At 44.0% G+C, this 26,305-nt stretch overlaps 1 protein-coding gene across 1 annotated transcript; it reads left to right on the top strand.

The window, feature by feature from the left end:
- Positions 1 to 2,291: 2,291 nt before the first annotated feature.
- LOC137351395 (cortexin-1-like) lies at positions 2,292 to 3,062 on the top strand. The gene has a single exon (XM_068015839.1). It carries the CDS (start codon positions 2,392 to 2,394, stop codon positions 2,671 to 2,673), a length of 282 nt encoding a protein of 93 aa, XP_067871940.1. The 5' UTR covers positions 2,292 to 2,391; the 3' UTR covers positions 2,674 to 3,062.
- The last annotated feature ends 23,243 nt before the right edge of the window (positions 3,063 to 26,305 follow it).

Below are 26,305 nucleotides of genomic sequence, written 5' to 3'. Positions count from 1 at the left end.
TCCTTTACTAGGATCTCTCGACAATAATGATGATGTAAAGATTAATGTGTGCTATTGTTATTGATCAGTTGCGAATACTGCCAGATAAATAGTCATGCCTTGGTTAAATTTGTATGTTGTATGAACTAGAGACTGGAGACCTTCATTCAATTGTTTGACAAGCTCATCAGTAACTGATGTATTGATCTCATGATGCCATAAAAATAAGAGCATAATCTTAGGAACAGGGGTAAATATTTTAACCGTTTGAGCTTGCTCCGTCATCCAGTTAGATCATGGTTGATCTGTACCTCAGTAGCTTGATCACTGTTAGTGACTCCTGGAAAGTGCAAGTGTGCGAAATGCAGGTGAGAAAAAGGTCGGGCTTGGCTGTGATGGCTCCTACAGTCAAATGCTGGGTGACGCTATCTGAGTTCATATATGGAGTGGCCGCTTGAGTGGGATAAAGAGATGATTGCCAGCAGTGTATGTCAGCAAAGAGGAGGGAAAAATGGACAAGAATCATAAGCAAACTTAACTAATAAGTTGGTCGTTCACTCATTCTTTTCTTTGCAAGCTGAGCTTTGCTGCTTTTTCAGCCTTACTCTACCCCAAAACTCTATGAGATACTTCAATCCTTAAAAATATCCTGTAATAGAACATGTTAGCCTTGGTGAGTGAACACCTACTTTAGACAACAAATCCTACTCACCAAACAGCAAAGAAATTTTAATCAACCATTCTTCAATTACTAAAACCATATGTACCGATATATTAATGCCATATATATTCTGAAAAATAGAATATTTGGATTCAGAATTTTCTTTCAACTGATCATGTTTTTTTTTATTCATTCATGGGATGTGGGCATCGCTGGCTAGGCCAGCATTTATTTCCCATCCCTAATTTCCCTTGAGAAGGTGGTGGTGAGCTGCCTTCTTGAACTGTTGCAGTCCATGTGAGGTAGGTATACCCACAGTGCTGTTAGAAAGGGAGTTTCAGGATTTTGACCCAGTGACAGTGAATGAACGGCAATATAGTTCCAAGTCAGGATGTTGTGTGACTTGGAGGGGAACTTGCAGGTGGTGGTGTTTCTTTGCATCTGCTGCCCTTGTCCTTCTAGTTGGTAGAGGCATTGGGTTTGGAAGGTGCTGTCTAAGGAGACTTGGTGCGTTGCTGCAGTGCATCTTGAGGATGATACACACTGCTGCCACTGTGCGTCGGTGGTGGAGGGAGTGAATGTTTGTGGAAGGGGTGCCAATCAAGTGGGCTGCTTTGCCCTGGATGGTGTTGGCTTCTTGAGTGTTGTTGGAGCTGCACCCATCCAGGCAAGTGGAGAGTATTCCATCACACTCCTGACTTGTGCCTTGTAGATGGTGGACAGGCTTTGGGGAGTCAGGAGGTGAGTTATTCGCCGCAGGATTGCTAGCCTCAGACCTGCTCTTGTAGCCATGGTATTTATATGGCTACTCGAGTTGAGTTTCTGGTTAATGGTGGTCGCTAGGATGTTGATAGTGAGGGATTCAGCGATGGTAATGCCATTGAATGTCAAGGGGAGATGGTTAGATTCTCTCTTGTTGGAGATGGTCATTGCCTGGCACTTGTGTGGCGCGAATGTTACTTGCCATTTATGAGCTCAAGCCTGGATATTGTCCAGGTCTTGCTGCATTTCTACACGGACTCCTCAGTATCTGAAGAGTCGCGAATGGTGCTGAATATTGTGCAATCATCAGTGAACATTCCTACTTCTGACCTTATGATTGAAGGAAGGTCATTGATGAAGCAGCTGAAGATGGTTGGGCCTAGGACACTACTCTGAGGAACTCCTGCAGTGATGTCCTGGAGCTGAGATGATTGACCTCGAACAACTACAACTGTCTTCCTTTTCGCTAGGTATGACTCCAACCAACGGAGAGTTTTCCCCCTGATTCCCATTGACTCCAGTTTTGCTAGGGCTCCTTGATGCCAGACTCTGTCAAATGCTGCCTTGATGTCAAGGGCAGTCACTCTCACCTCACCACTGATATGCATCTGATTCCAGACAATTCTTTCATTCTTTCATTCAGTTTCTAACTAAAGGGTACATGAGGTTACAGGTGATAACTCCTCTGTGGGGTTCTAGAGTCCAATAGTTGTGTTTTTTTTAAAAATCCTGCAAACTCAGTGTCTGACTGAATGCTGCGAATTAATTTGGAACCTTAGTGTAAGGCTCTGAGGGAAGTTACATTTTTGGGGAGCTGGGGTAGAAGTGCTGCAGGAATCATCAAAGGGTTAACTGTTCTGTTTGTTGTTTTGCAGAGGGAGTAAATAGCTTGATCCGCTGGCGTGACCTTGGCAAACTGATGACGAATAAAACATCTACTTTTCACATTTTGAGAGCTAATTAGCAGCCCAGCACGAATAGGCCTGGCGATGAATGATGCTGCCACAATGAACGACATGTCTACAGTAGATGATGAACTGCTGGCTTCAACATCTATGGATCTCAGCGGGGACTCCCCCTACTCAGCGCCCATGGGGGCCGAGCAAAAAACTGTATTCGCATTTGTGATTTTCTTATTGGTTTTCTTGATAATCCTGGTGGTCCGGTGTTTTCGGATATTGTTGGACCCCTACAGCAGGATGCCTGCTTCATCATGGTCTGATGGCAAAGACGGGCTGGAGCGAGGACAGTTCGACTATGCCTTGGTGTGAAGTCAGGAGTGAGATTCCGAACACTTCGCCTCTGCTCAGCTGCTAATTTTCTTTCCCATTTTAATTTTACAAATCATGTACTCCTTAACATTTTTAAGGGAGATGCTTGTCGAGGTACAATCTCTTTCTCAAGCTTGTGTCGTTATCTAGGTACAGTCTCCTTCTCAAGCTTGCTAACAGCGTTTTAAAACACTCTGTACATGTGTTGTAATGCAATGGGCAACATTGTTAAGTCAGCTTGTGGCTAGTGTCAGGCAGAGTTTCCACTTCCCCAGCTCTGGAACCTGGGGCTGCTTGGCCTTATCCCACAAAGCGATGACCATGCCCCGTTCTTGGCTATGTTGTAAATCGTTGTCATTCTTTTTCTGGTTGTCTCATCAGTGATTGCAAAGGAGAATTACATATACCTTGAACAGGGCACAGGGTTGTTTGTGGCAACTCTAAAAACTAGAATAGGATTTCTGGTTAGAGAATGAATAGAGAAGTAGAGAGAGATAGAGGAAGAGAGTGGGTTGAATTGCTGATTCATTTCAGAACCTAGCTCCAGGATCTAGGAATAAAGCAAATTAAACCAAATTCGAGCTCTCTTGGTTAGTATTGTTAGTGTTATATTCAAACAGATTGTTATATTTCCAGTCTCTAAAATCTCCTTTGATTACTCAGTTGTGCCATATGTTGGTGTATAAATTGATCGAACCCTGACAGAGGGAGCTTGCTCTTCACACTGCACAGCATAAGGACAGGCATCTTGGAATTTTCAGGCAGATTGCTTTTTTTTTTCATTCGTTCATGGGATGTGAGCATCGCTGGCGAGGCCAGCATTTATTGTCCGTCCCTAATTGCCATTGAGAAGGTGGTAGTGAGCCACCTTCTTGAACTGCTGCAGTCCATATGGTGTAGGTACACCAACAGTGCTGTTAGGAAGGGAGTTCCAGGATTTTGATCCAGTGACAGTGAAGTCAGGATGGTGTATGCCTTGGAGGGGAACTTGCAGCTGATGGTTTTCCCATGCATCTGCTGTCCCTTGTCTTTCTAGTTCGTAGAGATCACAGGTTTGGTAGGTGCTGTCAAAGGAGGCTTGGTACGTTGCTGCAGTGCATCTTGTATATGGTACACACTGCTGCCACTGTGCGTCGGTGCTGGAGGGAGTGAATGTTGAAGGTGGTGGATAGGGTGCTGATCAAGCAGGCTGCCATATCCTGGATGGTGTTGAGCTTCTTGAGTGTTGTTGGAGTGGCACTCATTCAGACAAGTGCAGAGTATTCCATCACACTCCTAACTTGTGTCTTGTAGATAGTGGACAGGCTTTGGGGAGTCACGAGGTGAGTTACTTACCGCAGAATTCCCAGCCTCTGACCTGCTCTTGTAGCCACAGCATTTATGTGGCTGGTCCAGTTAAATTTCTGGTCAACGATGACCCCCCAAGATGTTGATAGTGGGGGATTCAGCGATGGTAATACTGTTGAACGTCCAGGGGATGGCTGGATTCTCTCTTGTTAGAGATGGTCATTGTGTGGCACTTGTGTGGTGCAAATGTTATTTGCTACTTATCAGTACAAGCCTGTCCAGGTCTTGCTGCATGTGGACACGAAATGCCTCCGTATCTGAGGAGCTGCGAATGGTACTGAACACTATGCAATCATCAGCCAATATTCCCTCTTCTGACCTTAAGTTGGAGGGAAGGTCATTGATGAAGCAGCTGAAGATGGTTGGGCCTAGGACACTACAGTGAGGAACTCCTGCAGAGATGTCCTGTGACTGAGATGATTGACCTCCAGCAACCATAACCATCTTCCTTTGTGCTCTGACTCCAACCAGTGGAGAGTTTTCCCCTGATTCCCATTGACTTTGATTTTGCTAAAGCTCCACTGATGTGGCTTACTGATGCCACACTCGGTCAAATGCTGTGACTCTCACCTCTCCTCTGGAATTCAGCTCTTTTGTCCATGTTTGGACCAACCCTGTAATGAGATCTGAAGCCAAGTGGCCCTGACGGAACCCAAACTGGGCATCGGTGAGCAGATTATTGCTGAGTAAATGCTGCTTGATAGCATGGTCACGACATCTTCCATTACTTTGCTGATGATCGATAGTAGACTGATGGGACGATAATTGGCTGGATTGGATTTGTTCTGCTTTTTATGGACAGGACATACCTGGGCAATTTTCCACATTGTTGGGTAGATGCCAGTGTTATAGCTGTACTGGAACAGCTTGGCTAGGGGAGCAGCTAGTTCTGGAGCACAGGTCTTCAGTACTACCTGTGAGGTTTCTGAGTTTCGAAGTCCGCTGTATTTACGGAGAAAGACTTGGCACTGGCTCGCAAGGGCCAGTGACGTTTCAATTTCAAGTAAAACGAACTGGGCCTAACATATATAGAACCAATCCTGGTTAAATCCAGCCTTATGATTCTCAGTGGCTAGTTGGACCTGTATTACCCTTATAGTTTTGGGAAGGAATCACAAGATCACATACAGGGCAGTTTTAAAAGTGATGTTTCAGAGATCTGAAGCTACATTGTGCATGTGTGCACACAACAATCTCCTTTTAAAGCTACCTTCAATTTTATTTTATACACTTTCACAGGACCTGCACATTAAAGAGTGCAAAGGAAAAATATTTAGAAAAGACTATCCTACAATCTAGAATGGATCCATAAGACAAAATATGGTTTCTCTTGGTTAGATTTGAATGGAGCATTTAGTTAAACCAGATGAGTACTCAATGAATTTAAGACTTAGATGGTGGGAATATGTCATTTGTTTGTGCTTGGTGTCTCTACTAAAGCCACTCACAAATACAAAACTACCCTTCACATTACACATCAATAGAAATAGGAATAGAAATGGGACATTTGGGCCCTTGAGTCCATTGCATCATTAAATTTGATCATGGTTGACTTGTACCTCAAATGCATTTACCCGCCTTTGATCCATATCCCAGGGTCTGGATAGAGTGGATAGGGGAAAACTGTTCCCACGCATGAAAGAATCGAGAACGAGAGTGCACAGATTTAAAGTGATAGGCAAAAGAAACAAAAGTGATGTGAGGAAAACTTCTTCAGGCAGTGAGTGGTTAGGATCTGGAATGCACTGTCTGAGAGTGTGGAAGAGGGAGGTTCAATCAAGGCATTCAAAAGGGAATTAGACTGTTATCTGAAAAGGAAGAATGTGCAGGATTACAGTGAGAAGACAGGGGAATGGTATTAGGTGAATTGCTCATTCGGAGAGCTGGTGCAGACACGATGGGCTGAATGGCCTCCTTCTGTGCTGTAATAATTCTGTGGTTCTGTGAAACCCTTACCTAATCATCTCAGTTGATCACCGTCTAGAAAACTTAATTTCACCCAGAGAGTGTTTGGAATCTGGAATGCACTGCCTGAAGAGGTGGTAGAGGCAGGAACCCTCACAACATTCAAGAAGTATTTAGATGAGCACTTGAAACGCCGCAGCATACAAGACTATGGGCCAAATGCTAGAAAATGGGATTAGAGTAGTAAGGTGCTTGATGGCCGGCACAGACATGACGGGCTGAAGGGCCTGTTTCTGTACTGTATAACTCTATGACTGTAAGAGCAAGGAAGTTATGTTGAACTTATATAAGACGCAAGTTCGGCCTCAACTAGTTCTGGGCGCCGCATTTTGGAAAGATGTGAGGGCAATGGAGAGAGTACAGAAAACATTCACGCGAATGGTTCCAGGGATGAAGAACTTCAGTTATGAAGATAGATTGGAGAAGTTAGGACTGTTTTCCTTGGAGAAGAGAAGGTTGAGAGGAGATTTGTTAGAGGTATTCAAAATCATGAGGTGTCTGGACAGAGTAGATAGAGGGAAACTGTTCTCACTCATGAAAGGATCGAGAACGAGAGGGCACAGATTTAAAGTAATGGGGAAGAGAAGCAAAAGTGACATGAGGAAAAACCTTTTTCATGCAGTGAGTGGTTAAGGTCTGGAATGCGCTGCCTGAGAGTGTGGTGGAGGCAGGTTCAATTGAAGCATTCAAAAGGGAATTAGACAGTTATATGAAAAGGAAGAATATGCAGAGTTACAGGGAGAAGGCGGGGGAATGGCATTAGGTGAATTGCTCTTTTGGCGAGCCGGAGTAGACATGATGGGCCAAATGGCCTCCTTCTGCACTATAACAATTTTGTGATTCTGTACTGTAACCATTCTATGATTCTGTGATTCCTTTTAAACTTTTACTATTCACTCCATATATCCTCTTATTCTTCCTTCGAAACCCTAACCCTTCATATCCCTGCCGCTGAGTTTCACCTCTCTGTCCTATTTACTAGCCTCCAAAAGTCGCTTACACTCCAGCTCATAATTAACTATGCTCTTCATTTTTGTGCCACCTGTAACATTTAATGTTATGCCTCTAAAACCCAATTCCAGACAGATTGTATATATTGAGAAGAGCAACTGGCCTAACACTGACCAATGGGGACACTGAACAACATCCAATAACCACTTTATGTCCTCTAACTAACTGCCTGTCCTGACCGCTACATCGTCATCCTCTTCAGTAGCTTTTGCCTTAGTTTTGTCAACGGATTTCCTCTGTAGCATCTCATCAAATACCTCAGTTCAATTCCAGGTCAGTCAGATTGAATGAAAATCTCCTCTGTAAGGAGTTGTGTTCAGTGAGAAAGGAACACATCATTCCCATTCTTAATGCACATGGGTCTATTGCTCAAAACATACAAACATATAAAAAATAGCAGACAAGTTAATACCTACTGGTCCATTCAGGCTGCCCACACAGTTATGGTGTCTTATGCCCCACCTACTAGGAGCTATGTAATCTCCTGGGAAAGGAGTAAAACCAAATTAAAAAGCCAGGCCAATTAGGGCTAAAACACTGGGAAATTCCTTTCTGACCCCCTTAGGCAATAGAAATGGACATTCATTGGTAGTCTCACAGAATTCCTCATTCTGTGTGTAGTTAAGATTCCTAGTGCTCTAAACTAGGCTTGGGAACCAAGGAAAACATTAACACGAAGCACAGGGATATACATAGATTATTTATGGCTCCACTCTGCAAGGTTCTTTATAGCCATTAGGGAATGACAGTATTCAAATTAATTCTTGGATTGAACAGACTTTTAGAAGTACTGTTTGTGATCTGCTTAGCAGTCTGTTACTGTGCATTAATGCCTATTTCTGGGCAATTGGATTCCTTGATTTGAATTTATTGATTCATTTTGTGCACAAGTGATTGAACTGCATGAAATCAATAAGTGTTGGCTGTTCCTGAAAAGGAAATGGTTCACTTAGTTAAACTAATTAAGAGCAGAGAGGGGAATGCCCAGTCTCTCACTGTCTAGCTACACAGCTACCTAATTCTGTAGGGGTAATAATCCTCAGGGATGATCAAATGTAATGACAGGGATGAGTGTCTGAGTGCAAACTCTGGGTGCTTCCTGATCGTAATGTGGATAATTTGGGTCACTGGGGTCGGTATAGATCTCAGCTGAGATATGAAACAACTCTTGTTAAATCTGTATTTTATTCAAAACCCCTTGCTCATCTTCTCTCTTAAACATTAGATGTTTGTTAAATACCAGTTGTTAGAACAATCTGCTGATCATCAGCACTGATCACTTGATGTAATTTTACAGCACAGGGCAGCACGGTGGCACAGTGGTTAGCATCACAGCTCCAGCGACCCGGGTTCGGTTCTGGGTACTGCCTGTGTGGAGTTTGCAAGTACTCCTTGTGACCGCATGGGTTTCTGCCGGGTGCTCCTGTTTCCTCCCACAGCCAAAGACTTACAGGTTGATAGATAAATTGGCCATTGTAAATTGCCCCTAGTGTAGGTAGGTGGTAGGAGAATTGAGGGAAGATGGGGATGTGGTATGGGATTAATATAGGATTAGTATAAATGGGTGGCTGATGGTTGACACAGTCTCGGTGGGCCGAAGGGTCTGTTTCAGTGCTATATCTCTCTATGACTATGACTAATAAAAAGGTAAGACCAAGAGGCACAGACTGGTGTCCGTCAATGACATCCAGTGATATAATGGTTGTGGTGTTGTAGTTTGATGTAATCAATCCTTACAGCATTTAAAAGCAAATTCTCTTTGTATAAAGCTCCAATTCAAGCATAACTCTAACCCTAATGCAATCCCAAACCTAACATATTCTTAATTCTAATTCCAGCTAGAAACCTAACCTTAACCCTAGGCATAACCAAACTTTTGTCCTAAACCTGCCTGTAATGCAAACCCCATCACTAATCTTAACCCCATCTCCAATCCTAACCCAGCACAACACAACCCATACCTAACACTAGCCCCAACTCTAGGCTTGCCCCAACTCTAATGTATACCCCATCCACAATTCTAGCCCTAATCTTAACCCCAGTCCCAAACATAACCCCGACCCTAAGTCTAGCCCTAATACTAACCCTAACTCTAACCCTAACCCTAAACCTGAACGTAGTGGCTGATTCTTCCTTGATGTGCTGTGTTCAGCAAACACAACTTGGTTTAAGCAATTGTTTGAAATTGTTGTTTCCAGATTGGGTTGAACCATGGTCCAGATGATGTGCTGGTGCAGCCAGGGATCAATGAACAACAGTTTGGGCAGTTAATGCCTCATTGTGTAGACAGGTTGGGTTAATTTAATTGAATTGCAAGCAGTTGTGGATCAGTTGGTAGCATGTTCACCTCTGAGTCAGAAGGTTGTAGGTTTAAGGCCCACTCCAGTACTTCATCACAAATATCTCGGCTGACACTTCAGTGCAGTACCGAGGGGGTGCTGTCTTTCAGATGAGACTTTAAACCAAGGCCCTGTCTGTCCTCTCAGATGGATGTCAAAGATCCAATGGCACTATTTTAAGGAAGAGCAAGGGGAGTTATCCCTGGTGTCTTGGCCAATATTTATCCCTCAATCAACATCCCAAAAGCAGATTACCCGGTCATTATCACATTGCTGTTTGTGGGAGCTTGCTGTGCACAAATTGGCTGCTGCATTTCCTACAATACAACAGTGACTGCAGCACAAAAGTATTTCATTGGCTGTAGCATGCTTTGGGACATCCGGTGGTCATGGAAGATGCTTTATAAATGCAAATCCTTCTTGCTTTAGTTGACCATTGGTGGCCATGCTTTCAGCTGCCTGGGTTTTAAGCTCTGGAATTCCCTCCCTAAATTTGTCTGCCTCTCTACCTCACTTTCCCCCTTTTAAGATGCTCCTTTAAACCTACTTCTTTGACCAAGCTTTTGACCGTCTGCCCCAATATCTCCTTATGTAGCTTGGTGTCAAATTTTGCTTTATAATGCTCCTGTGAAGCACCTTGAGATGTTTATTACATTAAAGGTGCCATATAAATGCAAGTTGTTGTTGTAAACTGATAGATGAAAGTGGGCATTATCAGTCACTGGGTGGGAGATGCAGAGAGGCACTTGGAGCTTCTTGCTGTTTAGGAGGATAATGAGCAGTTGGTGACTCCGTCCCCCGACTCTCACTGATAGATTAGACTTGGGGTCTTCCCAAGCCCCAAAGAACAATCATCTGGGACTCTCTACTGGACCCCTCACTCTGTGTCCCTCGAGCCTTGGTTCCTAACTTTTTCTTGTGCTTCTCTTGTGTTATTGGATGCCATTATGATGATGTGAAATGCTTGGCTCCCAAGGGCTAGTTGGTGTAGAAGTAGTTTGTAAAACTCTGATTTGTGTGTTTGACTTTATTCTGAGGTGAGGTATATCCTCTGAAGTGATGAGTATTCCTTATCGGTAATGTTGACTTTGATCTTATATTAGGTTCCAGGTTGGCCTCCCTCTAGAGTTGCATGCTCTACTCCACTCTGCCTCGCTTCCTCTTGCACAAATACTTCAGCAAGTGCACAACATATACTGTTGCCGATACTGACCTGTAATGGAGCTCTGTGTCTATCTGACATGGTGAAAGTTTTGTCCGATTCTATAACATGCTTGAATTCTAGTAACGACCTCTGGCAAGAGGTATTTCCATAGAAGGTAAACTGTATAAACTGTATTCCATGTGTTTGTGACTTTTGTCAGTTGTGTGTATTAGTGTAGGAAAGGCAACACTGTGTATCCCTCTAGAAAAACACACACAGAGGCCAAGTTATCTGTTTAAAATGAGCACAGTTGAAGGATATAAAACTAGATTCAGTCACTGGTGCCACCACAGAGTTCCAACATTGATTTGGACTCCCCACCTGTCTGGTTCGGTGTGTTATCTGATAGCCTGAGCTATTCTTCCACTGATTAACAGCTGAACCTACCCAGGTGGAACAGAAAAGCAGAATGGAGTTGAACAGTCAGTGATTCTGCTCTACCCCCTGTATCCAGTGTTAAAAGGATGCCTATTTGTGCTGACAAACAGGCAGTTCTACTTTATCCTGGGCAAATTTCACAGGATAAAACTGTTCTGTGACAGACCTTCCATTCTGTGATTCCCGTATGGGGAACTAGGAGAGGAAAATAAAATCAAATCAGAATGCAGTGCGGTCCGAGCCTTGAAATTAATGTTGTTGAAATAAATGGGTTAATGTCTCCATAAAATTGAGAGATGTCAGACACTATTAACCTTGGTGTTTCTCAAGCCCGATGTACATAGTACAATTTGTCTGGCTCTTATGTGGTTTTAGGAATTTGTAGCAGATGAGTGATTGTAAACTGTGTGAAGATACTTGTAATTGAACTAAAATCTGAATTGAAGTGTTTGCAGACTAACATTTTAAACAGCAGGCTCAGTGTATACAGAGTCCCTTGTATAAACAATATTGTTTAGCAAGTGTTAGGCTGGCTGAGGAACATGACTAAGATTTGATTTATTAACCTGGAGTTTTTTTTAGTTTTGTATTCAGCTTCTTAGTACTCAAGAGTATCAAAAGTACTGTTCATGATATTAGGGAACAAACCTAATTTATGAGACTCCTTTTAACCAGGCTAAGACCTTCGGTAAAAGATATCACAGGAATGGGATTAATGTTTGTCCACTAATATGGCAAAGTTTTCATTTTGAGGTTTAGGAATCTCCAGTTTGTCCCTGTGGTGGAACTACTTGTGATTCTTGATCATTTAAAGATTTTTCCAATCAAGAATGCACAAAATATCCCCACATCTCAATAAATATCAGACAGGAAAAACTAACGGTGTATACAATGGACTTTTAACAATGACAAACTTTCAAACCAGATTGTAGAAAATATCACTTTCAAGTTACATCATTTTCTATTGTGGATGTTGTTATTCAAATGCTGAAATAAATGATATTTATCAAATGGAATCAGATCCAGCCTGAGGGACTGGGATGACAAGGAACTGGATGAGCTGTGAGCTCTATCATCCCACTGATTTTAATTCACATACTCTTCCTGCTCCCTTCATCCTCTGTGTTTAAATGAATATTTCTCGCAATGTCGCCTGCTCCAACTCATTCTTTCTCAGAGCTTCAAACTGTGGAGCTCCTCAACTCACTCAGTCTTTGCTTCCTCCTACAGTCTGCACTATCTATCTACCACCTTTTGATTTGCCTTGTCTTCTCTCCAAGCTTGGTGTCCGGTACTTCATCTGAGTATCGCAATATTAACAAAGGACGTTTCCAAGTAACACATTTTTCTCAATCACATGGAACTCTGAATAGGATCCATAAGGATAAAGAGCAGCACCAGTGGACAGTGTCCACCCTGTGACCAGTCTCAGACCGGACACAGTGTCCACCCTGTGACCAGTCTCAGACCGGACACAGTGTCCACCCTGTGACCAGTCTCTGACCAGACACAGTGTCCACCCTGTGACCAGTCTCAGACCAGACAGTGTTTACCAATGTTCCCTCTAAGCTGTGTGGCTGTGCGGCCTCACAGGGAACAAACAGGCCATGCACAAGCAATGTTCCCTTGAAGATGCGTGCGTGCATGGTAGCAAGTCGGCCGTGCATAGTAAGGAGCAGTTAAGGGAACATGGTGTTCACCGAGTGATCATTCTCAGACCACTCTGAGTGGATACCCACTGATTAGTCTCAGACTAGTTGCAGTATACACCCCCTGCAAACTTTGTAAACCGAGGGACCAGTCTTTAACAAACGGTATTTTGCAAATTTATTTTGACAGAACGGGTTGCTGATGTTTCATCACAAATTGCAGAAAAATTTACAGTTAAATTATTGTCATGATGCTGTTGTGATTAAAAGCACTGGATGAGTAATGTCAGCAGATAATAAATTACTTATTTATGGCAGCGTCTGTGTTGATGCCACAGCATGAGAAGTATTCAGTACTCTTGAAGCATTAATTACACCACATATGTAGTGTCAGAGATGAGGAATCGTTATTTTTACAGGGAAAGTAAGCACATTTTAAGAGGTGTTCACATGACAACCGATGCGGATTTTGGAGTGTGGGTGGTTTTAAGTGGGCATGTGTACAAAGAGTTGATGTGTGCTTATGAACAATGAAATGAAAAGGCCCTCATCTCCCACACAGTCAGCTCTGTGAAATCTCAGTAAAGCCGAGGAAGCATTGCATGGTGCCTGCTGATTAAAGGGCCTGCCTTTTGTGTGGTGCTGCTGTCATTGTAAAGTTCTGTGCTGTTCTGAAATGTTAACAGTTAGAAGTTCAGTGATGTTTGGCACTGGGTGATTTTGTGATAATTATGTTCCCTTTGTGACTAGCAGTCTATGGGAACACACGATGAAGGTGTGACTCTGTGGATGTGAGTGCTGTATGGATTAGGTGTTTTATATCTCGTTTATGTATGTGTGCACATGGGAAATGGTTGATGTTGTATTTCTTAAGTAATCCTTAAATAAAGTTGTATCTATATAAAAATAGATGTTTCTTGATCTGTTTGTGGGTAAAAGTTTTTGTGTAATTAATTAATTAAAAACTTCAGATCCCATTTTCATTCATATTATTTGTGAATCAGTTAAACTCTGAATGCAGCCACGCTACATCATGGCCCAGTTGTATGAGGCTTGTTCATTCAAATCAACACCACTGAAGTATTCTACAGAACAATACTAGGGTAACAAGGGCAATACTAAGTGATGTTGGGATAACACTGCAATAATACTGGCGTAACAGAGGGACAATACTGGGATAACACAGAAACACAGACAATACTGGGGTACTGCAGTGAAAGTACTGGACCATAATAGAGTAATGCTAGGCTAACACTTGGGTGATACTGAGCTAACAAGAAGTAGTAAAATTATAAATTATAAAAGATGTAATAGCAGAGCACTTGGAAAACAATGACATGATCGGACAAAGTCAACATGGATTTATGAAAGGGAAATCATGCTTGACAAACCTACTGGAATTTTTAGAGATGTAACTAGTAGAATAGATAATGGAGAACCAGTGAATGTGGTATATTTGGACTTTCAGAAGGCTTTCGATAAGGTCCCACATAAGAGATTAGCTTGCAAAATTAAAGCACATGGGATTGGGGGTAAGGTACTGACATGGATAGAGAACTGGTTGGCAGACAGGAAACAAAGAGTAGGACTAAATGGGTCTTTTTCCGAGTGGCAGGCAGTGACTAGTGGGGTACCGCAGGGATCGGTGCTAGGACCCCAGCTATTCACAATATATATTAATGATATAGATGAGGGAATTAAATGTAATATATCCAGGTTTGCAGATGACACAAAGCTGGGTGGGAGTGTGAGCTGTGAGGAGGATGCAGAGAAGCTCCAGTGTGATTTGGACGGGTTGAGTGAGTGGGAAAATAGAAGCATAGAAAATAGGAGGAGGAGTAGGCCATTCGGCCCTTCGAGCCTGCTCTGCCATTCATTATGATCATGGCTGATCATCCAACTCAGTAACCTGTTCCCGCTTTTCCCCCATATCCTTTGATCCCTTTAGACCCAAGAGGTATATCTAACTCCTTCTTGAAAACATACAATGTTTTGGCCTCAACTGCTTGCTGTGGTAGCAAATTCCACAGGCTCACCACTCTCTGGGTGAAGAAATTTCTCCTCATCTCTCTCCTGAAAGGTTTCCCCCGTAGCATTAGACTATGACTCCTGGTTCTGGTTCCTTCCTGCATCTACCCTGTCAAGTCCTGTTAGAATTTTATAGGTTTCTATGAGATCCCCCCTCACTCTTCTGAACTCCAGCGAATATAATCCTAACCGACTCAATCTCTCCTCGTACGTCAGTCCCGTCATCCCAGGAATTAGTCTGGTAAACCTTCGCTGCACTCCCTCTATAGCAAGAATATCCTTCCTCAGATAAGGAGACTAAAACTGCAAACAATATTCCAAGTGTGGCCTCGCCAAGGCCCTGTATAATTGCAGTAAGACTTCCCTGCTCCTGTACTCGAATCCTCTCGCTATGAAGGCCAACATACCTTTCTTAACGCCTGTTGCACCTGCATGCTTACCTTCAGCGACTGGTGTATGAGAACACCCAGGTCTCGTTGCATATTCCGCTCTCTCAGTTTATATCCATTCAGATAATAATCTGCCTTCCTGTTTTTCCTACCAAAGTGGATAACCTCATATTTATTCACATTATACTGCATATAAATAAATATAAATATATAAATAAACATACGTATAAATACATGGCAGATGCAGTAAAATGTGAGGTTATCCACTTTGGTGGTAAAAACAGGCAGATTATTATCTGAATGGCGATAGATTGGGAAAGGGGGAGGTGCAGCGAGACCTGGGTGTCCTTGCGCACCAGTCGCTGAAAGTAAGCATGCAGGTGCAGCAGGCAGTTAAGAAGGCAAATGTTATGTTGGCCTTTATAGCGAGAAGATTCGAGTACAGGAGCGAGGATGTCTTGCTGCAAATGTACAAGGCCTTGGTGAGACCACATCTGGAGCATTGTGTGCAGTTTTGGTCTCCTTATCTGAGGAAGGATGTTCTTGCTATGGAGGGAGTGCTGCGAAGGTTCACTAGATTGATTCCTGGGATGGCAGGACTGACGTATGAAGAGCGATTGGGTCCATTAGGCTTGTATTCGCTAGAATTTAGAAGAATGAGATGGGATCTCATAGAAACCTACAAAATTCGAACAGGACAGACTAGATGCAGGAAGGATGTTCCCGATGGTGGGGGAGTCCAGGACCAGGGGTCACAGTGTAAGGATAAGGGGTAAGCCTTTTAGGACTAAGATGAGGAGAGATTTCTTCACCCCAGGTGAACCTGTGGAATTCTCTACCACGGAAAGCAGTTGAGGCCAAATCATTAAATATATTCAAGAAAGAGTTAGATATAGTTCTTAGGGCTAAAGGAATCAAGGGATATGGGGAGAAAGTGGGAACAGGGTACTGAGTTTGGACGATCAGCGAATGGTCCTACTCCTCCTATTTTCTATGTTTCTAAGTAACTCTGGAGCATTGTTGAGTTAATTAGTGTGGAAATACCAGGCAAAACTGAGCTACAAGCAGTCTCGGTTGTAGCTCAATGGTAATACTCTCAGCTAGAAAGTCATGGGTTCAATCCTACTCCAGAGATTTAAGCAGAGGGAGTGCTGCACTGTCAGGTATACCATCTTTCATATGGAGCAAAAGCCCTGTCTGCCCACTTGGGTGAATGTGAAAGATTCTAGGACACGTTTCAAAGAAGTGTGAGTTCTCTGCAGTATCCTAACCAATATTTATCCCTTAACCAATATCACTGAAACAGATTATCTGGTCATTATCAGATTGCTGTTTGTGGGAGTTTGCTGTGTGCAAATTGACTGTTGGGTTTCCTATATTGCAACAGTGATTACGCTTCAGAATTACTTCACTGACTGTGGGATGTCATGTGGTTATCAAAGAGAGTTTTATAAATGCAAGTTTTTCTTTTAATTCTGACACAATACTGCGGCGGGATGTTGGTGATAGTGGGTACTGTGAGTATTATTGGGGGCAATAATAAGATTAAATTTAGTGTTGCTGGAACATTACAAAGACATCACTAGTGTGCAGAGTTGACCAAATATTCCATGGGACATGTCTTGCTACATTCTTGCCTGCAAAGTCTGGTGGGCAACTTGATTTGACCTTCTTGTCAGTAATATTCTTGGCTGATTTGTCTGAGGGTTGATGCAACCGCCTTATCTTTCCCTTCCCATTCCCTGGAGAAATATCTCAGCTCATAAGCCATGCCTGTGTAAAACCCAAAGAGCTTTACAGCCAATGAAGTACTTTTGAAGTGTAGTCACTGTTGTAACGTAGGAACCTCGAAGAGAGTTGCCAAAAACAGCAATGTGATAATGACCAGATAATCTGTTTTGGTGATATTGGTTGTGTGATTTGAATTCATGCTGGACAATGAATTTGAGTAGGTTTTCAATTAAACTTTTAAATAAGAGTTCTTCCCTTATTTACTTCAGAAAGCATGTCAAGCTGAAAGATAGAGAGTCAGACAGAAGGTCAAACAAAGACTGAGAGAGATAGACCTTGACACCACCTGCACTGCAGCTGTACTTGCCTCCCTCTGCTCGGTTTTGACACACCCTAGTGCTCTCCATCAGTGCTCCACACTCTGGGACCGTCACCAGTGCTGCCATTCCTATATTCCCCTGAGGTCATTGCTGACAGATGCTGTTACTTCCCTCAATGGTACCATAACTCCCCCTCTCCTCCATTCCCACAAAGTGCTGTCATATTCAGGAACCTTCTCATTATTGTCAAACCTTGTGTGAACCCTCTCCCTCAACCGCAACAGCAACAACAGTAATTTGCATTTGCATAGCATCTTTAACATAGTAAAACATCACAAGGCATTTCACAGGAACATAATCAAATGAAACTGGGGTAAAACAGTGTCTGTTGTGACTCAATGTTAGCACTCTCACCTCTCAGTTTGAAGGTTTGACACCCAATTCAGAGATCCAAGCACAAAATCTAGGTTAATATTATAGTGCAGTACAGAGGGAGTGCTGCACTGTTGGAGGTGCCATCTTTCAGATTGGGTGTTAAACTGCCCTCTTGGATTAGACAAAATTTGACATGAATCACAAATAGAGGACCTACAAGGTAGATTTTACGGAGCATCTTAAAGGAGGAGAGAGAGGTTTAGTGAGAAAGTTCCAGAGATTATTATTGGGAATTACTGAGTAAATCAAACCATCCCCCATTCCAGCTCCAATGCAACCAGCCTATAAGTTTAGTTTAGTTTAGAGATACAGCACTGAAACAGGCCCTTCAGCCCACCGAGTCTGTGCCGACCATCAACCACCCATATATACTAATCCTACACTAATCCCATATTCCTACCACATCCCCACCTGTCACTATATTTCCCTACCACCTACCTATACTAGTGGCAATTTATAATGGCCAATTTACCTACCAACCTGCAAGTCTTTTGGCTTGTGGGAGGAAACCGGAGCACCCGGAGAAAACCCACGCAGACACAGGGAGAACTTGCAAACTCCACACAGGCAGTACCCAGAACTGAACCTGGGTCGCTGGAGCTGTGAGGCTGCGGTGCTAACCACTGCGCCACTGTACCGCCCTCCACAGTACAATCACCCCCCCCCCCCATTAGTACTCCAAAACCGCAGAGCCTAGGCCCCACTAATAGTAAATGTCTGCTTCATCTTTTAATGGGTGGCTTTAAAAAATGGTAAGATCTAAAAAAATCCACTATATAGGTAAATGAGCAAATACAATCAAAGGCATTCATTTATGATTTTCACAGAATCATAGAATTTGGTCTTTAAAGTCTGGGTAAAAATCCTGGAATAACCTAATAAAAACAGAATGTTAAATTCAGTCACTCAATAACACATTGTATGTTACACGGTCTATTGTTATAAAATTACTTATCCTTCAACTCAAAGCGAGGGAGATTTACCTAGAATGTTAAATTAACAAAGTCACTTTAGACAAATCCATTTGATGCTCACTAGATGGCAGAAGAAACCAACTTTTTGTGTAATTGGGTTTCATATGTCTTTGGGCTGTTGCAAGTGGTTGGATGGGTGGAGTAAAGTCTATGCTAGAATATAGGAAGTATGGGGGTTTAATGGGTTGGGTGGTGTCTGTGATAGCATGGAGCTGGTTGTGAAGGGAATGAGCTTAATGGGTTCAGTCACCTTCTTTCGGTGAAAGATCTACATTCTCTTTGGATCCAGACTTCTTGAGGTTTGGTTTTGTGGCATGTGCCATTGTCCTCGAGAACCTCGCCCCCCCAATGTTGGAATTACCCAGAGATTCTGGCAGTGTGAGGAAGTCAGGGATCTGGGAGATGCCAGTCAACCCCATGAAAATGAGGTGCTCTTCCACGGACTGCACAAACCCCCAGCTGGGTCAGTGATGGAAGACACCAGTGGGCATGATCCTGGCGTTTCTGTCCCGTACAGGTTTGCGGTCGTTATTCTTTGTCTTTATTGTTCCCTCTCTCCTTACTTTTTCAGACTTACAATGCAGTGAGAATGCACAAGGCAAAGGGATCACTTTAAGGTCACAGAGAACTGATGACTAGATCTCCTCCTCAAGTTCGTTTAAAAAACTGTTAATCCCATGCAGGGTTAGAATTTAAAATTGAATAACCTAGTGATCGAGACAGCCTGGGTCTCAGTACCACAGGCAGTGAGTGACTCTGTCCTAAAGGAGGCAGTCAGTCTCACAGGCAGAGACTGAACCTCTTTAGCCATTAAGTCTGGACTGTGCAGGGATTGAGCTGCGATTGATCAGTTTCCCTGTCATTTAATTCCAACCAACCAGAGTGTGAATATGGGATCTTTCCGCTCCCTTTGGTGCGAGGACTCATCTGGTGTTTAAGAATAGAAGAGATGGAGAGGGAAACTGAATTGCCAATCAGAGGCGAGTCCAGGACCCAACTGGTGCAATTGACATCAGTTAGTTGGTGGTGGGACTGCGTCAGAGGATGAGGCAGCAGCGAGGAAAGGAAACTTGATGTGGCCTAGGCTGGGATTCTTTCTTTGTGGTGAGAATGATTCCGACAGAGAATAAACAGATCCATTTACTGTGGGCTTCCAGTCACAATGTAGTGAGAGACTTGTGAAGTGCAGCTTGCCACCTCTTGGCCAGCATGGAGCAGGGATCTGCGGGATGATGCTGATCAGCTTCTGGGATCAGCCTGACACCGTCCCGAATGTGGCATCCCAGGGCAGATTGCGTGTGAATTTCCTGGGCAGATTGCGTGTGGATTTCCTGGTTTCCTGCAACCAGAGCCTGGATGGTGTCTAGCAGACCAGAGATACCCTGCAGAGTGACGGGAGCACCAGGTACCTGGATACACCAGGACCTTCAGTCACAACTCCATCGAGGCAGTACCGAGGATCAACCTCTACTGCAACACCTTCACTGGCATTGGTGGGAAGCAGCTGAGGCCCAGCCTGGCCCAACTACAGGATGATTTAGCGAAGATAGGAAGCAGAGGTTGGGGCTGGATTTAGGCACTGGGATTCACTGCGGCTGTTTGTCCAGATACAGCATCAGCCATTTTAACAATAAAAGGAAAGAACTTGCCTTTATATAAGGCCTTTTACAATCTCAGGATGTCCCAAGCAATTCACACACAATGAAGTACTTCTGAAACGTAGTGACTGTTGTAATGTTGGAAACGTGGTAACCAATTTGTGCACAGCAAGCTCCCACAAACAACAATGTGACAATGACCAGATCATCTGCTTTTAGGTTAGCTGCTTTAAGTTTATATAAGATGGTTTGATACTACTGCCTCTGTTTGTACAGCTTTGCTTGCTTCCAATCCTATTAATCTTTGCTTAATTCAATTGAGTCAGAATTTACTCCTTGAGCAATGTTAATGCAATGAGTAGTTTTCTTCTCTGCATCATTCCCTGTCCACTCTATTAAGTTTGCAGCATATTCCTGGCTGGGATAAGCTTTCAGAAAGTAATTTTAAAAAAGGAATGATAGAAGTAAAGCATTTATTTTCAAGAAGTGACCCCTCTTCCTGCTTTAAACATTTAAATATCAGTTTCTGAAATAGTTCCAGACTGAGCCAGATCCCAGCTGAGGAGAGCTGCAGCTTTCTGGCAGGAAGGATGTGATGGTTCCAATGTAAATCTCTTTAATTCCCAACTAGCTGATTCAGAAATGGAACATTCTGTCCTGGCGGAGAAGGGACAGGGAGTTTCTATAATTGGGGATTTTTTTCAAAGAGAAAGGACAAAAGAGTTTTTAAAAAAATGATAATTTGGAGCTAGCCTTTGTCCACTTTGAGCACTGGTATCCACAGCTATGTTAACAGCAGTCTGAGCCTGCATGGTAACAATCTGAGCTTTTATGACCTCAGTCTGAGCTTCCATTGCAGCAGTCAAGCATTTCTTGGCTTCTGCTTGTGCTGCAATGGAAGCTGCAACATCAGCCATCAGATGTTGCCTTGTGGTTGGGTCTGCAAATGTTCTCATGAGTTGACCACCACTTACATGCTGGGAAGGTTGGACTCCAAGCTTTGCTTGAAGCCCTGTGCCAAGTTGGACCCAGACCCCTCAATGTTTTTTGTCAGTGACATCAGGTTTTCTGGCAGGCATGCCAATGCACCAAGAATTCCTGTGCGCATGTCCATTTGTTTTTCTGTACGCTGCCCAATTAAAATCCTCATTTGAGTCCTCTGCTGCAGAAAATGTGTGCGACCTTGCCCTTCAGGGAGCTGGCACCTGTGCTAACCTTTGCCCCTGGCATGGCTGCAGCCCACTCATGCTTGGTGACTCACTGGGGTGAATTTTACCAACGTTCTGGAGATGGGCTGTAAGGCTGGGGGCTCATAAAATGTCAGAAGGTGTTGGGAGGGAAGCCTGACGCCTTCCTTCTGCCACGGGATATTCCCAGAAGCGGGAATGGCAACAGAGTGATCGCCCACCAACCGCAGGTAGGCGGCCAATTATTTCAATTAATTGGCCAATTAATGGCCACTTTTTGCCCCTGCTGGTATTTTAATGCTGTTGGGACAGGACCCCGCCGCATGGGGAGACCATCAGGTAAACTATGGGATCCCAGGGGTGGGCTTTCCTTTGTATCCACTCCATGGCCCAGGGAGGGACCTCCCCCCACCCCCCCGAAGGCAATGGCCACCCCTGCTGCTCCGATGCCACTACTGGAGGGTTCACCCCTTTGATCATTGGGGCCTGCCTGCCTGGTCCTGGCACCCTCTCATTCTCCGTGCAGCCTCTATCGGTTACGCTGCTGAGCCCTCTAGTTGGGCCGGCAGCTCTGAGAGGTGAGCCACCGTCCTTAATTGGCTGCCGCTGGTAAAATCACCCCCAGGGTCCCTCCATCTGCCTGTACAGTTTTGGGACCCTCCTTCAGTCCCACATAACTCACATAAAATACCGGCCATCACCTGCAGATCCTGCCTCTATGCTACATTCTAACGTTTGCACAATGTCAGCATCTGAGCCGGTGGTTGTGAGTGTCAGATCAGTCCCTTGTTCTGCTAGGTCTTCGGCCTGCTGCACCACTGCCTGTTCAGGTGGAAGTACTTGGGTATCTGAAAACATAAAGGTACAAGGACAGGGTTGGGGTAAGGGAAGGGGTGGTGGGGGAAGCAAGAGATTCATGGTTACACCATCTGCAACTTGTAAATCATAACAGTTTGCGGGATGAGGGTGAAGTGGGATGTGAGGAAGTGAATTCGGTTGGAACATACAGTCATCCTCGATGGTTTCAGCCTCAGTTGTGGCTGCTCCAATGATTGCCAGCACTGTCTCCTCCATGGGCATGCAGCTGTGCCCACCCCCTGCTGGTTAGCTGCCGATTATGGGCCGCCTTGTCCTGCAAAAGAGAGGAAAGTGTGTCGGTGAGTGTGGTGCAATGTGTTTGGGTGATGTGCTTGCCACAGTTGAATAGCTGGCAGTGTGTGCAAGCTGTGAGATGTGAGTGTGCGGCTGTGATTGCTAAATGTGTGAGGGTGGGGTGAGGTTAGAAATGTGAGGTATGAATTGTGGTTAATAGAGATGGTTGGTAGGTGAGTGAAGCAATGCAGTGAATGGAGGAGTGTGTCAGGCTAGTTGATTATTTGTAAGGAAATAACATGGGAAGTTGCATTCTCTGACCTTGACCACTTGTGTAAGGTCATTGAGCTTTTTGCAGCACTGCATACAGGCCCTCTGAGCTAGACTGCTGGCATTGACAACAATGCTGTCTGCTTTCACTGCCTTCACAATGTTTGTTTGAAGGGCCTCCTGGTCCCCTGAGGGAAGAGGACCTCTCTCCGCCTGTCTACCTCCTACATCAAAGCCTCCAGTGCTGCATCGGAGAAACTTGGGGCATGCTATCTGGCCAGTTTGCCATTTCCACTCCTTCTTCTGCTCATAAACTGCACAACATCTTCCACAATGGCTTCTACTGTCTGCTGCAGTCAGAATGCAACCTCACTTTTAAAAGGTGCAGGCTAGCTTTGAATGGGTGGGGTTAATTGTGCATCGCGATCCCCGTGCCCGATTTCAGGGGCAATCGAATTTTTAGCCTTTTAATTTCCCAAGCTGAGGAGCAGTCAACAGCATTTTATTTCAGCTCACTATACAAGCTGTTTAATTTGTTACCGAAGTAACTGCTTGATGATCTCATCCAATCTTTGATCAAGCACCATCTTCCCTGTTATCCAAGTACAAACAAGCTTTTTATTCCGTCTGAACTGACTGTTCTGTGGCAGTAAGAGTGAGGCAAAACCAAAAAGAGATTAAAACAAATTGAAAGCTAAAGAAACAACGAGAGACGGGGGGAGGGGAGAGGAAAGAAAAAAGGAGTAGAAGGAAAGAGGTGTGGTACTGAGCCAGATGGAGCAGCAAGATCCCAGGTTTCATCCTGCTCTTAGTTAACTGATCTTAGCCAGGACAGCAGTTTGGCCACTTTAATTGGCCTCAGTGCCACTGAGCTGGGGATGGGGGTGGGAAATAAAACAGGGCTTCCACTCCTGTTCCCTATCAAGTGTTTCCCCCCTATGGAACGTGTGCATGCATTGAGTGAGGGCAGGTTCAGGTCCAGCTGTGAGGGCCACCCCACACTCCCCCGCACACACTCAACAACTTGCCATCTCATTGCCTCCGCTCACGTGTGAAGAATGGGAACTTGGCTGAGGTACTGGAAGACAGCTGGTGCTGTTGGATCCCAGTGAGAGCCAACGCCTTCAGCAGAGGAGAAAATTGGGGGGGGGGGGGGGGGAGGCAAGAGGAAAGCAGCAGTTTACCAATCCAAATACTACATCATTTACTTCAGTTTGATTTAGTTTTCAGGTCCCATTTCTGTTGTTTTTTTTTTCATATTTTATTTTTCAAGTGTGAACCCTGCAACAAGGCTTATCTTTTCCATCGGACCAGGGGGTTGCTTGTTGCTAGGTTACAGCACAGTAAGTCTACCAAAAATGAATTCCTTCAAAATTCTGTAGAGCTGGGAACCTGTTGCTGCCAATTTATGAAGGTCCCTTTGGATTCTGTGAGGCTGCAGCACAGCAGAAGGCAGCAAGAGAAAACCATTAGACAATTGGCCGATGTGTGCAGAATATAATAGGAATAATAGGCTTGATGAATGAGTACAGGAAGGACACTGAAATAAATGACACCATTGCCTTGTTGTCTTTTGTTAAGTTTTGTGTCTCTAATTTTGCTAGTTGCCTTGTCAACATTGTCGGTGGTAGTAGGGGGAGGTGGTGGTGTAGTGGTAATGTCACTAGGCTAAAAATCCAGAGCCCAGACTGCTTTGCAGGCACATCCCACCATGGCAGATAGTGAAATTTGAATTCAATTAATAAATCTGGAATTAAAAAAGCTGGTCTAATGGTGGCCACGAAACCATTGATGATTGTTATTAAAAACCCATCTGGTTCACTAATGTCATTTACGGAAGGAAATCTGCTGTCCTGACCTGGTCTGGCCTGCATGTGGCTCCAGACTCACAGCAATGTGTTTAACTCTGAAATGGACTAGCAAGCCACTCAGTTCAAGGGCAATTAGGGATGGGTAATAAATGCTGGCCCTCACCAACAACACCTACATCCCACAAATGAATAAAAAAAACTCTCATCTGAATCAGGTGGTCATGAATTCAAACCCTGTGATGTTCTCAGGACTGCAGTGAGATTTAACTGAGTTTAGTAAGAAATATGAGGCAGAGATTGAGATAGAAGAGGCATAAATAGCTTTATTCTGTTTTACTTTCACTTTCCCTCAAGTGAACAATGTAATTTTCAAAACACTACAAACCCCACTCCAGCACTTGAGCACATAATCTAGGCTGGGCACTTCAGTGCACTACTGACGGAGTGCCACATTTTCGGAGGTGCCATCTTTCAGGTGAGACATTAAAGCAGTGGAAGAAATGGATCGCCTCGTGTTTCGCGAGACATGAAAAGTGGAAGACGAAGAAAGCACATGTAGATCCCCCAGTGCAACGACTATACCCAAAACTATACTGGCAATCATAAGTTAAGCCATAACTTATGTCCAATGGGACAGCAGTTGGAGCAGTGCTAGAGACAGGAGATGGATTTAATGAGGTGGGACAGTGATGGAGAGATCAGTTTAATCAGGTGTGGAAGTGATGAAGAGGTCAGAGGGTTTAATGGGATGGGGGAGTGATAGGGGAAATGGGTTTATTGACGAGGGCGGAATGATAGAGAGATGAGTTTAATGACGTATGCTGGGGAGGCAAAGAAATTTTTAGTCACAGGAGATTGAAGTCAGGAGCTGAGTTGAGTAGTAGATATCAGAGTAATTCACTACAATCCTCTCCTTTAGATCAGAAGTTGGAATGGACAATGCAAGAGAAAAATTCAGATGGGAGTCAGGGAATTGAAACTTCGGATTGGAGGAGAAACAAAAGATCGAGATGTGGGGATCTAAAACTTTGAGGAAATGTTGGGAATATGGCAGAAGGTACAGGGGATGAATGAGAAGAACTGGAGGATAGAGGTGCCGAGGAGAGCTCTGACTCTCTCCAGGGCTGCGATGCACTGTGAATCCTTAGGCTTTACATTAATATTATTCATGATGCCAATGGAGAGAGAAGATAAGAACTGCCACTGTGCTAGTGTAAAAGGATGCAGCAAAATCCATGTGGTGTGCTATGCTGTGTATCAGTGGTGCCGCCTAGACATAGTTATTTGAAGCTGGGAATTGGAACACTACTAGTCATTTGGAGCATTGCTACTGTTCCAAGAACAACCTGTCCACAGTTGAAAGTGTAGTTGCGCAGTGGTAAGCCCTGGCTGAATGGATATGAAGTTAACAGTGAGAGTTAATTTTATGGTGAAGTTCTGTGTGCAGGAAAGCAGCAGGAAAGGGTTATTCTGTATAATTCCACCAGGTACGATAACTCAGATCCATTTGTATCTGATGAAATTGCTGAGCAAAGCCCTGGTATATCCCACAATGAAGGAAGGAGAATCAGAGGCCGGGTTACTTTGATGTACCTTGCTCATCCACCTCCCATCCCAGTTCCCAACCCAGCCCTGGAACCCAACTTCATGAGAGAGCTGGAAGGCAATTTGGGTAGAAGTTGGTCATGTGACTGCCCTTTTCCTCTGCGATTAGTCTACATTGTGAGTTTTAATTTGACCCAAGTCCCTCCCATTGTTTGTGTAGTCCATAGGGCACATATCCGATGGATGTTTTCATCACTTCTCACTAATTAGGAGAAAGCATGATTATTGGCACATATGCTGCATCACTACAGGTAATTAGATGCACTGACATGGCCAGCTGCTTTGATCCGAATTTATTT

The sequence above is a fragment of the Heterodontus francisci genome, chromosome 36 (genome assembly GCF_036365525.1).
Source record: "Heterodontus francisci isolate sHetFra1 chromosome 36, sHetFra1.hap1, whole genome shotgun sequence".
Taxonomy (NCBI): domain Eukaryota; kingdom Metazoa; phylum Chordata; class Chondrichthyes; order Heterodontiformes; family Heterodontidae; genus Heterodontus; species Heterodontus francisci.
Note: the sequence above shows the minus strand (reverse complement) of the source record. Positions and strands in the feature narration are given on the sequence as shown.